Here is a 14,812-nt window from a genome sequence, read left to right as displayed (position 1 = left end):
TGAATATTTGTAGTATATTAATCCAAATTATTTAATTGCTGTTATTGGTCTGTTAAAAATCTAAAGATTTAAAATACGTATTTTTTAATGAACCTAGTAATCTTTTATTTAAGTCAATACCTCCTCAAATGAACCAAGTAATTATTAATTGATCAGATCATTTACTTCCATAAACCACTGCTATCTGTAAACATGTTATAGCTTACAATAAAAGAGACTCTTTTCATTGGCAATTAATGGGCAGTTAACTGTTTTCCTTTCACATTAGTTAATATTATAAAATGCATAAATTTTTAATTTCTTCATTTCTAGGTGTTTAACTTGCAAATGAAATAGCTATTTTACAAATGTTTACTTAAAAAACAATTTCTTAATACATAGCGAGTACTAATTGATAAAAAACATCAAAGTAAGGCTGATAATTCTTTCCTTATTTTGGGATACATCTGGTTTACCTAGTAACTTAAGCGGCTGTGATTTCATTAACGATGAAACAAGACTACTAAGAAAAAAATCTGATCATTTCAAATTTTATTCACAAGAACATTTCTATTTCCGAATGTCCTAGAATGTCCTCTTATGAATTATTTTACATAAAGGAAATAGTCTATCATAGCTCTGTGTTTCATTTTCCTATATCAGATTTGCCTTAATAACCTGCTTATCGTTAAATAAACCATAAACCAATAAACACAATAACAAATCATTAGTGAAGTATTAGAAAAGAATATCAAACGGAGCTGTTGGGCATGCACAAATCTGTCTAAAGACACAAGTCTTTATCCAAGAGGCTAAGTGCAATTATTAACAATCTTATAAACCCAAACAAGACACAGAAAATCAACAAAATGATTTTACTCTAAGCACACATTCTTATTAAAATGTCTATTTCATAAGGGAGGGGCTTTTTGTTTGGTGTTCCTAATGTATCCCCAGCGCCTAGAACAGTGTATGGCACATGTAGTGTGATCGGTAAATACATATTGATGAACACCCTGTGAGACAGCCCCTTTTACTTTGTGGCCAAATGCAAATTTTAAAAAAGGAGAGAGAAGAAAGAAAAAAGTGATGCATATAGGTGTATAATATGAAATACTACATTTATAAATTTACAGACTTTACAACTTTTTGGTCATCTCTCTTCTTCTAGGACATTTTCTCTTTCTCTATTCTGTTCCTCCCACTCCTTCCTACTCAAAGTAAAAATCAGAATCTATTTTCTTCTTTCTCTGGTAAACATATGTTAATTAGTAGATAGGGTGCTGATCTGAACAGAATTCATCTTCTTTAACTCTCTTTCTAAATGTGACACATGATCTATTTCAAACATTTGAAATAAAAGCAATTTAAAAAATAATTGGTGTCATTCTTGCTTCTTTAGTACGTGGTTTTCTAGAAAAGTAAGAATCATATCTTTGGAAAGCTTTACATGGCACCTACTAGAGACATTCACTAACTACCAAAAACAAAACAAAAGCAAACAGTCAAGTTTGGGCCAAGAAGAACACATAATTCTGAAAGCATTAACAACAGAATATGTACAAAGGCTATAAATGTCAACAGAGATCTAATAGAATTTAATAGAATTTCAACAGCATTCTAAAAGCCTTTATGAAATGTAAGCTCTGAGGCAGGTGTTTTTTTTTCTCTTCTTCATTGATGTAATGCCAATACTTAAGCCAGTGCCTGACACACAGTAGGCAATCAGTAAGTATATCTTGATGGAATAAATATACTTCCTACTTGTACAAGTGTGACATTTAAAACTTGTTTTTCAAAAATTTTAGACATAAGATTGAAAAATAAGCTCATTGAAGTTAAATATGGGTGAGGGCAGTTAGCTATATAATGTATGAAATATGTTGGCCCAAGACAGTTTTTTTTTTTTTTTTTTTTTTTGCGGTAGGCGGGCCTCTCACTGTTGTGGCCTCTCCCGTTGCGGAGCACAGGATCCGGACGCGCAGGCTCAGCGGCCATGGCTCACGGGCCCAGCCGCTCCGCGGTATGTGGGATCTTCCCAGACCGGGGCAGGAACCCGTGTCCCCTGCATCAGCAGGCGGACTCTCAACCACTGCGCCACTAGGGAAGCCCCCAAGACAGTTTTTAAGTACCATATTTTGGGTCTTTGTCCTCAGATAAACTAACAGTGTGTTTTTCCCATAAACAGTAAAATAGTAGACTTATCGTTCACGATGAGAGCCACATGCCTACCAATTCAAAATTTTCAGACTTCAAAATACAATAGAAGTGCTATAGGCAATTTCTTTTTTAAGATGTTCCAATTTGCTTTTATTTTATTTTGATGAAGTGCTGAGCTTGAACAAGGCCTTTCAGATACTTCACTATTTGACTCGTTCATTTAACTTAAAAAGTGAAAGACCTGTGTAATTAGTAGACAATCCCCTCAGCTTGGGCTAGACCAAGGTTACTGAATCAAGACCATCAACTAACCACATACAAACCATCACAAAGCAGTATATATCAATAAAAGTTCACAAACCACAAACCAACAGCATATACACATTTCATCCTCAAACTGAATTCATTATATTAAGCAAGTCTTAAAAAAGCCACAATGCTTGAGATCAGAAATAATCCCATTCTAGAAAAGCCACGTATGCAGAAAAGTCCACTTTCATAATCACAGATCCAGAATGAAGAAATGAAATCTGTGTACTCACCTGGCTAATGGGTTCTTTTGTAGGGGGCTTTCCTCTTCTGGCTGTGCTAGTAGCCAGGGTCGTGGTGGTCTCCATAATTGACGTGGACATCTCTGACTGCATGGCAGTGGCTGTCGACTCAGTTGTCATAGAGGAAGGCACTTCACCAACCAGTCTCACATTTCCCACTATGGCGATGTTGGCATCATTTTCGGCTGCCATATTCAGAACTTTCAAGCCATTGTAGTAAAGCCCAGAGAGCTGACCCTGGAAGGGCTGGCCCTGCTCTTTCCCGCCAATTATTATGGTTGCTTGGCTATTGAAGATTGTGAGCTGACGCCCTGTAAAAATAATATTACATACATGCAAAAATGTTGACTGTGAACTCTACATTCTACAAAGGATGATAAAACAGATCTTTCATGGGGTGGATAATGAGAGCAATAAACTATAAGAGAGGCATTTGACTCATAATTCATTGCTTATAAATGAGGTGTCCATGAAATGCATAATCATTGGCAAATACTTGTAAATTCTCAACTTATTATAAATGTAGTGCTTTTGCTAAAAGACCAATCAAAGATATGTATTATAAATTAATTTTTAGTGGATTCCTTTCCCCTTTTACCTCAAGACCTTATACTGTTGGTCTCTTAAGTCTAAATTGTTTAATTAAGAATGAGATATTTAATATTTCAAGTATTTGTCATTCTAAAATTACCACTGGTAGAAACTCATCTATAGCAGCTGAAATCTGATTTTAAATTTATGGTAAAAATTTCATAATTCACGTAATGGCCACAGGTATCTATATGCTCTTCTTTAGAAATGTGTATTTTTTGAAGGCAATAGTCCATTGTTATTTGAATTATTCTGTTTTCCGGCAAATACACTGAAAAGAAACACATAGTTTACACTGAGCGTGTCAGAGACAAAAAAAAATCCAAAAAGATTTTTCTGATTGGCTTTCAGCAAGTCTATTAAAACAAAACAAAATGAAAAAAAATATAGCTTCAGATGTAAAAAGCAGCTTCAGCAATGATACACAAACCGATGGAGAAATTATGGCACATTTCCATCAAACAGCAATCCTCAGCACAACAGTACCAATATCATCAAATTGAGTATCCAGTTTTAGCAGATTGCTCTCTGTTCATAAAAAGCATGCACACAACTTTAAGTTCAGTTTTAATTAGGGCTTGTTCCCAAATGCTCTTAGAAGGTTGCAAACGTTAAAGGGACTTCATTTTGACTGGCAATCCATATTGCCCACTATTTAAGATGCCTAGAGTTTAAACCAAGAGTTTTTTTGTTGTTGTTTTTTTCAGGACCATAATGAAGATATCAGAACTACATATATTTTAGTTAATAATTTAGAGGCTGGAACATGTAATATAATCTATAAATGATTTATCATTTTGGGTTAATGCTTGCTGTGAGTACCTTCATAGATTGAGTTAGTGGATTATATTTAACAGTCCCTTTAACCTTAAGTTAACAGGGTAAGATTATTAAACAGCTGGTACGTCTAAAAATGTATAGAAATTATTATACAAGGAATGCAAATATTACTATCTACATTTTACTGTTTTAAATTTGTTTTTAATTTAGTTTTACGGAAAATTTATTTTTTATGTTTATTAGTGTTACAATGAAGTACTACTTGGTTATGTTCAAATTATTTTTTTATTTGAAGTTTTAATCAATGTTTTTTACCTTTGTCGAGTAGCCATTCATCAACTACTCGACCAAGTCGATATGGAATTCGCTGTCTAGCAATCGCCAGGCGCTCGTTATCATTGTTTCCTTTAAAGTTTAAAGAGACATTTCATTGGTTAAAATCTGTAAGGTCAAAGGTTAAAAGTTAATACTTAAAGCTTGAGCTATACAGTTGCCACATGATTTTTTTGAAATTTGGAATTTTAAAAAGTTCTACCTAGAACATTTCATGTTTCAGACTTGTCATTCATTCATTTATTTTATTTTAGCAAACAAAATTATCCCTATGTTAATTGAAAATTAGAAATCTGCATTTGAGCTAGGTTATTAAAACTTATGTTATAGACAGACCCGAACAACCAATTTAAACAGCAAATAATAGCTTTACAAAAAAATGAACATTGATCTCAGGGTTTTGTCTTTTTGATGTTTCTTATTAACTAGTTAAACATGTTCGGGTGAAACAGGTTTAAGTTTTCAAAATACATTCAATCTCTTCTTATTCCAGATTAGTAATTTATGAACACCAAACTTAATACCATCTTCGGCACACTGAAGCATCTAAAATAGGCCTAGCATACTTTATGTCCTATTCAGAAAAGAGAAATTCTTATTCATCTCATTTAAGGAAACCACAAAGTCTGAATAGTTCTTGTATATTCCACACAAATTGGTTTATCAACCACTTGGACATCACAAGGGAATACATCTTGCATCATCAAATATGTTACGATAGGAAAAGGCTTTGACAAAAGTGACTTTGAGTGTCCTTCAGTTTCATTTAAAACTTGACAGATTGAGGCGTATGACATTTGAAAAAAATTATGTGCTCAAATATTTGCTTTTTATTAAACTATTCTAAAGAAGGAATGATAACTTCAGGAACAAATACAAGCCACAACAGTGGTCCCTATTCATAGCTCTAAACTAAGTGGGAGCCTTGATTCTTTGAATACAAAAATTATCTGATAAAAACATAATTTAAATTGACCTTGAATAATGCTTGCAAATAGATGACTGTTTTCTTGATCTATGAAGCACTTAGGAAGAATCTAGACTGCCATCTCAGCACTCAATCGTGTATATTGCCAGAAGCTTTTCTATTCAATGAAAATTAACTAATGTGGAGTTTTGAACTAAGACATTTTGGTAATAGCTCACGTGAGGACTCAGAGGTGAAAGAAATGGTGAATGGTAGGTAGTACTGCCCACAAGAAAAGACTGGAGCATTTTACTAGGGAAGATAAAAGATACATTTTTCTCAGATTTAGAATAACAAATGTTTTCTTAGGCTAGTTTTATTCATATACTATACTTACCACAATAAACCCACCATATTAGTCACACACTTTTAGAGAAAGAGAAAAGAACTATCATTTAGACCGAATCAATTTGTCCTTTGAAGTTTTATATGACTGAAAATATTTCATACATTAGTATTTAATTGAAAATGTAAATACCAAAGTGGAACCAAATATATAGTTTAATAAAAACATTGATATCTAGCTCTCTGTAGTATGAAATTATTAAAATGTTATAGTATTTTATCCTATGGGAACATATTTTTGGTATATTGATAATTTTTTTAAAAGGATAAAATAGCATGAATTCCAAGCCTATCTTTGTTTTCAAGAAGTGTGTACATTTTACGTTCTCTTTTGTGTGCTTGTATACATGTATCAATATATTTGGAAAAATATACTAAAATTTAGTATTACTTGTCTTATGGCAGCATGATTCTTGATGAATATGTATTTTGGCTTCTATGTGATTTATGTAATGAACATGTTTATGTACATAATTTGATAAGCAAATTAAATACTTTCAAAAACACATTCCCTTTGCTCTATGGACTTGTTTGCAGAGCAACACTCATACCAATTTACACTATTATACCTCTCCTGACAACTTTACAATTATGTGGCCCCTTGTGCTGTTTTTCATGCTAGAGTGTTCCCGTCACCAGAAATGATCTATTTCCTCAGACACAGCCCAAATCTAGGCTGCAAATCACCTCTTGCCCAATTACTACTACAATATAATAACAGACATCTCTGCATCCTCTCCACAGCAATCCCACCCATTCTCCACAGGTCAGCCAACACCCTATCAGGCCGCTTGTCTATTATAACCCTCCCATTGCCTTCAGGATAAAATCTCGACCACCTGATGAGGCTTATGATGACTTCCATGATCTGGTCTCTTCCCACCTCCCCTGCCCCATCTCATGGCTGTCACTGTCTTGCTCTCCTCTTTCCATCCTCATGAGAATTCTTTCAAATCTTCTAAAGCCCTCTTTTTACCTCTGGACTTTTGCACTTGTACTCTCCTCTACTTGCAAGATTTTCCTCACTCCCATCCCATCCCATCCTCACCTTTCCTTAGCCAAACATGACTCATTAATGAAGTCTTCTTGGCAGGAACATTATTTCCTCAGGAGGTCTTCCCTGATGTCCCCAAGTTAAATTAGGACACCTGAATATATGCTTTCCTGACACCTGATACATGCTCTTTTGTAACAAGCACTGACCCTGTAATTGCATATTCAATTAATATTTTCTCTCTGAACTCTGAAATTCCATGAGGTCAGGTATTATGTGTAGTGTTTATTGTTGTATTCTCAGTGTTTGCACAATATCTGTCAGAGAACCTCCTATGAAATATCTGTAGAATGAAGTAGCAAAGGAAATCTTGTTTTAAATTCTGATAGCTTCTGTGGCACCATTATCTCATCTCCACAGGCTAAAAACATTCACAGGAAAGCAAATACTTGTGCCAGAGGATAGATCACATGTAGCTAAGCCTCCCTTTGTACTTTCCAAAGGAAACATCAAATATTTCAATTATAATTTTATGTCTTTAATGATTATCACTGATTTGAACATCCGTACAATCAGTTCATTATTTTTTTTAATAATAACTGCCCTGTGCCACAAAATAGATAAACATAGTTATTACTAGTAGGGAAAGTAGAGAGAAAAGTCTTAAATAATACAGCTGGAGGAAATGGAAGCCTTTTGAATGATTTTGAAAAGAGTACATAAAAACGCAAGAATACATATACACCCACATGCATACAGACATACAATTTGCCCTCATACCTTTAACTGGCACTCACAGAACAATTAACATGATCGATATGGTATGATTTAAATCAACAATAGTTTCTGAAGATTCTTGAGACTCAGCTAAAAAGAGAACCTACACTGCATTCCCAATGAATAACAAAGAGGTGATCTAACAACAACAAGAAAAAAATAAGAGTGGGCAGCAGAGATAGGTATAAAAAGACACACTAATTTTTAAGACAGATGCCCACACAAATGGGCTCATACAATCCCATAACCCATAGATTTCAGATGTCTTCTAGTCGAGAGTATTTTTTTAATTGAAATATTTGATTTTGAAATCCAAGGACAGACTTTATTCTTAGTTGGCATAATGGATAGGAAATCAGATGGCGCTTACTTCACTATATGTTGACTTTATTCTCCAAATCCTTTGTTTTTCTACTAGAATATAAAACTAATGACTTTTCTTGTGACAAAATTGTATATAGGGGCTTCCCTGGTGGCGCAGTGGTTAAGAATCTGCCTGCCAATGCAGGCGACATGGGCTCGAGCCCTGGTCCGGGAAGATCCCACGTGCCACGGAGCAACTAAGCCCGGGTGCCACAACTACTGAACCTGAGCTCTAGAGTCCACAAGCCACAACTACTGAGCCTGCGTGCCACAACTACTGAAGCCCAAGTGCCTAGAGCCTGTGCTCTGCAACAAGAGGAGCCACCACAATGAGAAGCCCACACACTGCAACGAAGAGTAGCCTCTGCTCGCCACAACTAGAGAAAGTCTGCACACAGCAACGAAGACCCAACACAACCAAAAATAAATAATTAATTTTTTAAAAAATTGTATATAAGTACATTATCAACAAACAAAGGCACATCTAAATAGAGTGACAATGTCTTCCTAACAGATGATTCCCAAACCCCTCTTAGTATTGGGTACAAAATAGCTCCGATTGTTTACGTTCACCAGGAATAAGCCCACATTTTGCCTCTACTTCATGATTTTCATTAACAAGCTGCACGTGGAAAGGCATAAATGAAGTACATTATTTTAAGAAAATGCCCTAAAAGCATTTCATTCCTTAACAAATTCATGGTGATATGTTATTTATAACGTATCCAATAACTCTGCATGATTGTATTCATTTTATTTAATCCTGTCCTTACTTTGATATGCTTCTAAAACTTTACATGCAATATAAAGGACATAAAACAACCCATTTGATCGGGAAAGGTCAAAGATAAATATAATTTCTGATGACCCTTACTTTTCTTTGGAAAGTGTTGGGATCTGATACCAAGCATGCTGGGATGTAGAAACACTACATGGATTTTCTTTGGACAGTCAAATGTTGCAGGCTTATACAGATAGAAGAGGTTAAAAACAAGCAAAGTGTACCTGAAAATTGAAATCAAATGAAAGGCGAGAAACTATTTTCAACTTCAAGTATCCTAAATCAGAGGTAAGGATAAAGCAGTAATGACCCACTTGTCAAAGACCAATTCATTTTGGAATTATAAAAAGTGTCCAAGTAGAGTTTCAACTTTTTAAAAAGCATGCAAATCAACTACGATAATCTACTGAATACGTGAATTAGGTTTATAAAGCCAGAGCTTCTCACTGAATAAAGGATAATAATTTAGTTGCATACTTCCTTTACCCCGATAAAAGTGGAATGAGGTTTTTCTTTTGATTTACTTTCTTTTTCCTCCAGTTAATTTTATGTGGGTTAAAATTGTTACCTCCACTGAAAATGTCACCAGCAACATACATGTCTCTGCTGAAGTAATTTTCAAACAATAAAACGGTATGTAAAATTTGGTTTACTTTTCTTTGAATTGTTGAAGGATTCAGTTTTTTTTAATAAATAAATTTAAAAAAAATTAAATATAATTGATATATAACATTATATCAGTTTCAAGATTCAGTATTTTTGACAAGAAGCAGGACCCATCTAGTAACACTACTACCAACTGATAGGTTCTAGCTCTAACTGGTGTGGCCATTTGGGTATAAGGTACTGTACATAATGGATATTTCGAACAAGGTTCCACAGGTGGAGAATAAGACGAAAAATCTGATAATTCAAACTTAAAAGTGTAGCACCCTCAATTTTGATTGAATTCAGGATACTTTTACTTTCCCATCTAACCGATAATATTTGGTCACACTACAGTATATTAATTTTTTATAAATCAGTAGACTTCAAGGAAACAAGAGTAATTTCAAAGAATCAAGGTAAGCAGCAAGGAGTAATAAAACTCAAATCCTTGAACTGGAGTTAAATTTCATGGTGGTACTCAGAAAACAAAGGGAAATAAAATTGTAATCATATTTTTATGACTATTGGTCAGTAGAGACCAATAGCTATATGAACTTCGCTAACACATATTTTTCTCCTCTCATTTTCACAGATCTCCCCTGATGTGTAATTTCTCTTCAGAAATAAAAGTGGCAGTTTTGATAAGACATAGTAATATACTTGGAAAACAATAAGGAAAAGCAACTTTATGAACCCAACATTTGTTCAGAATAATCTGAAAGTGAAAACAAAGATACTCGCTTCTTCTGAAGGTTTCCTGTTTCCTCTTTTTTAAGGCTGGGAAAGGAAACACAAAAGGGTTCTTAAATGCTGTACATACTTCCAGAGAAGATTAGGAGTCTGTTTTTAGACTTTTTGTTTTTAAATGAGAACATGGCATTTGGATATGCCTAGGCCCATAAAGCAAAGTAAAAGTTTAACAAAGTTTTGCAAAATTACTCTAGTTTTAAAAGCAGCATTATCACATTATTTCCAACTACATGCTGTACGAGTAGTTGTTGTACAAACCATACAATACAGTAATATCTAATTTAGCCGGCAAGGCTCCAAATAAGTAGATTTTGAACACTATTGACACTCCTCAAGGGGCAAAGTTGTGAAAAAAATATAGCTGTTCTAATGAAAATATTTGTTCTGTGTATTACATGATTTGCTGTATCATTAAGATATGTACATAACAAACATTTGGCTCCTGCCTACTTCGCCAGTTTCATCTTGAACCATTTATTTCTAACTCTTTAAATTCTAGTCACTGTGGACTTCTTTCAAATTCTACAACCAAGCTAATCCTCTTCGAAGGTGTCATTCACCGTGCTTTGCAAATTTCCTGCATTTCTGTGTACACCTCAACACTCCCACCCATCCCAACATGCACACAGACACAGACATCTGAGTCTGGCCAACTTATTTCTTCTTTTGATATTAGCTTATGTGATTCTCAGGAAAGCATTTTCTGGATCCCTCCACCAAATTAACCTAGAGCCTTCCATCATGCATCCTTGTAACACTTAGCAGCAGTAACTGTAATTGTGATGAAATGGTTTCATGTAACTGATTCTAGATTATGGGTTCCTTGCAAGTAAGGACTATGTGTGGTCCATCTGTTCACTGTTTTATATACATACCTATATATATATTTGAAAATACACAAAGTGAATTTTGCTTGGACTTCATATTGTCTTTTTTTCTTCCTTGCCCACCTCTTATCTCTGCTCTCATGCCACTCATTGATAGCCCAAGGCATGCATCCATGTCTACTCTTCCTAGACATATCTCATGTACCCAAAAGACTTCACCTTCCTTCTCTAGTTCCAATAGTCAAATCCTTTGTTTCTTTACTACAGCTTAGCTATACATTAGGAAAGCAATCTGACTCAATGAAGTTAACACATAAGCACTGTGTACTCAAAGTACTGTTTCAGGTATACATCAATACATCACATAGAGACTATTATTAAAGGGCTTAGATTTTGGCTGGGGAGTCAAAGGCCAAAATGAGGAAAGTTAAATGGAAGCTCAAGATAATAGATAACTATGCATACGTATACAATTAACCACTGCTTGAATTGTAGTTGCCACAGAAGTTCAGACAGGGCACTGAATTAGAACAGACAAAGGTGTGACAGAACCAAAAGAATTTTACCTAGATCACAAGCAGTCTAAGTTTTATTGAAATAAAAACCAGATAAAAATGTGTTGTCATGTGGATATTAACACCCCAAAAGTTGATTATTCTCTTTAATTTCATAAAGCTCTACACGCCTACCTCTATTTTTTAAGTAAATATATTCTCTAAAAGAATATATTTTGACTCAAACTAATTGCAAATACAAATAAAAATGGTTAAAATACATATGCCATGCAAAGTGAAACTTGTAATACACACAATGTTAAAACTATTGAATAAAATACTATGCTATCTCTTTGGTGGGGCTAATGGCAGACTCTGGGAGGGCTCACACCAAGGAGTACTTCCCAGAACTTCTGCTGCCAGTGTCCTTGTCCCCACGGTGAGCCAAGGCCACCCCCCACCTCTGTAGGAGACCCTCCAACGAAAAGCATGTGGGATCTTAGTTCCCACACCAGGTATCGAACCTGCACCCCCTTTAGGGGAAGCATGGAGTCTTAACCACTGGACTGTCAAGTTTGATGGTTCTGCTGACGATCAGTGGGGATTCCCAAATTGAAGAAACTGCTGGCCACTGTGGGCTGGAACTCTGGCACTCAGAAGTGAGTTGCCAACCAGAGGGCAGACAGTAGAGGCAAGAAGAACTACAATCCTGCAGCCTCTGGAATAAAAACCATATTCACAGAAAGACAGACAAGATGAAAAGGCAGAGGGCTATGTACCAGATGAAGGAACAAGATAAAACCCCAGAAAAACAACTAATGAAGTGGAGATAGGCAACCTTCCAGAAAAAGGATTCAGAATAACGATCGTGAAGATGATCCAGGACCTTGGAAAAAGAATGGAGGCAAAGATGGAGAAGATGCAAGAAATGCTTAAGAAAGACCTAGAAGAATTAAAGAACAAACAAACAGAGATGAACAACACAATAACTGCAATGAAAACTACACGAGAAGGAATCAATAGCAGAATAGCTGAGGCAGAAGAACGGATAAGTGACCTGGAAGACAGAATGGTGGAATTCACTGCTGTGGAACAGAAAGAAGAAAAAACAATGAAAAGAAATGAAGACAGCCCAAGAGACCTCTGGGACAACATTAAACGCAACAACATTCGCATTATAGGGGTCTCAGAAGGAGAAGAGAGAGAGAAAGGACCAGAGAAAATATTTGCAGAGATTATAGTTAAAAACTGCCCTAACATGGGAAAGAAAATAGCCACCCAAGTCAAGAAAGCGCAGAGAGTCCCATACAGCAAAAATCCAAGGAGAAACACACCGAGACACATAGTAATCAAATTGGCAAAAATTAAACACAAAGAGAAATTATTGAAAGCAGCAAGAGAAAAATGACAAATAACATACAAGGGAATTCCCATAAGGTTAACAGCTGATTTCTCAGCAGAAGCTCTACAAGCCAGAAGGGAGTGGCAATGATATACTTCAAGTGATGAAAGAGAAGAACCTACAACTAAGATTACTCTACCCAGCAAGGATCTCATTCAGAGTCGATGGAGAAATCAAAAGCTTTACAGACAAACAAAAGCTAAGAGAATTCAGCACCACCAAACCAGCTCTACAACAAATGCTAAAGGAACTTCTCTAAGTGGGAAACACAAGAGAAGAAAAGGACCTACAAAAACAAACCCAGGGGCTTCCCTGGTGGCACAGATGGTTGAGAGTCTGCCTGCCGATGCAGGGGACACGGGTTCGTGCCCTGGTCCGGGAAGATCCCGCATGCCGCGGAGTGGCTGGGCCTGTGAGCCATGGCCGCTGAGCCTGCACGTCCGGAGCCTGTGCTCCGCAACGGGAGAGGCCACAGCAGTGAGAGGCCCCCGTACCGCCAAAAAAAAAAAAAAAAAAAAAAAACACCCCAAAACTATTAAGAAAATGGTCATAGGAAAATACATATTAATAAGTACCTTAAACGTGAATGGATGAAATGCTCCAACCAAAAGACACAGCCTTGCTGAATGGATACAAAAACAAAACTCATATATATTGCTGTCTACAAGAGACCCACTTCAGACCTAGGGACACATACAGATTGAAAGTGAGGGGATGGAAAAAGATATCCCATGCAAATGGAAATCAAAAGAAAGCTGGAGTAGCAATACTCATATCAGATAAAATAGACTTTAAAATAAAGAACGTTACAACAGACAAGGAAGGCGAGTACATAATGATCAAGGGATCAATCCAAGAAGATATAACAATTCTAAATATATATGCACCCAATATAGGAGCAACTCAATACATAAGGCAACTGCTAACAGCTATAAAAGAGGAAATCGACAGTAACAAAATAATATTGGGGGGCTTTAACACCTCAGTTACACTAATGGACAGATCATCCAAAATGAAAATAAATACGGAGACAGAGGCTTTAAATGACATAATAGACCAGATAGATTTCATTGATATTTATAGGAAATTCCACCCCAAACAGCAGATTACACTTACTTCTCAAAGGTGCATGGAACATTCCCCAGGATAGATCACATCTTGGGTCACAAATCAAGCCTCAGTAAATTTAAGAAAATTGAAATCATACCAAGCATCTTTTATGACCAGAATGCTATGAGATTAGAAATCAATTACAGGGAAAAAAACGTAAAAAACACAAACACATTGAGGCTAAACAATACGTTACTAAATAACCAGGAGATCACTGAAGAAATCAAAGAGGAAATCAAAAAATACCTAGAGAAAAATGACAATAAAAACACGACGATCCAAAACCTATGGGATGCAGCAAAAGCAGTTCTAAGAGGGAAGTTTATAGCTATGCAAGCCTACCTCAAGAAACAAGAAAAATCTCAAATAAACAATCTAACTTTACACCTAGAGGAACTAGAGAAAGAAGAACAAACAAAACCCAAAGTTAGCAGAAGGAAAGAAATCATAAAGATCAGAGAAGAAATAAACGAAATAGAAACAAAGAAAACAATAGCAAAGATCAATAAAACTAAAAGCTGATTCTTTGAGAAGATAAACAAAATTGATAAACCATTAGACAGACTCATCAAGAAAAGGAGGAAGAGGACTCAAATCCCTAAATTTAGAAATAAAAAAGGAGTAATTACAACAGACACCGCAGAAATACAAAACATCCTATGAGACTACTACAATCAACTGTGTGCCAATAAATGGACAACCTGGAAGAAATGGACAAATTCTTAGAAAGGTATAACCTTACAAGACTGAACCAGGAAGAAATAGAAATATATGAACAGACCAATCAAAAGTAATGAAATTGAAACTGTGATTGAAAATCTTCCAACAAACAAAAGTCCAGGACCAGAGGGCTTCACAGGTGAATTCTATCAAACATTTAAAGAAGAGCTAACACCCATCCTCCTCAAACTCTTCCAAAAAACTGTGGAGGAAGGAACACTCCCAAACTCATTCTATGAG

The 14,812-nt window shown here is 35.6% G+C and overlaps 1 protein-coding gene across 21 annotated transcripts in view; it reads right to left on the bottom strand.

The window, feature by feature from the left end:
• Positions 1-14,812, bottom strand: part of NRXN1 (neurexin 1) — a 1,122,104-nt gene that overhangs the window by 135,201 nt on the left and 972,091 nt on the right. For 13 of the 21 annotated variants that reach the window (XM_060170168.1, XM_060170152.1, XM_060170157.1 and 10 more), the window contains 2 exons: positions 4,377-4,466; positions 2,682-3,001 (listed from right to left, as the gene is read on the bottom strand). In XM_060170168.1, the coding sequence (XP_060026151.1) occupies positions 2,682-3,001; positions 4,377-4,466 (410 nt within the window). The remainder of the gene's footprint in view (positions 1-2,681; positions 3,002-4,376; positions 4,467-14,812) is intronic. The other 8 variants (XM_060170162.1, XM_060170166.1, XM_060170164.1 and 5 more) reach the window with 1 other exon arrangement.

The sequence above is a fragment of the Lagenorhynchus albirostris genome, chromosome 13, assembly GCF_949774975.1.
Source record: "Lagenorhynchus albirostris chromosome 13, mLagAlb1.1, whole genome shotgun sequence".
Lineage (NCBI taxonomy): Eukaryota > Metazoa > Chordata > Mammalia > Artiodactyla > Delphinidae > Lagenorhynchus > Lagenorhynchus albirostris.
Note: the sequence above shows the minus strand (reverse complement) of the source record. Positions and strands in the feature narration are given on the sequence as shown.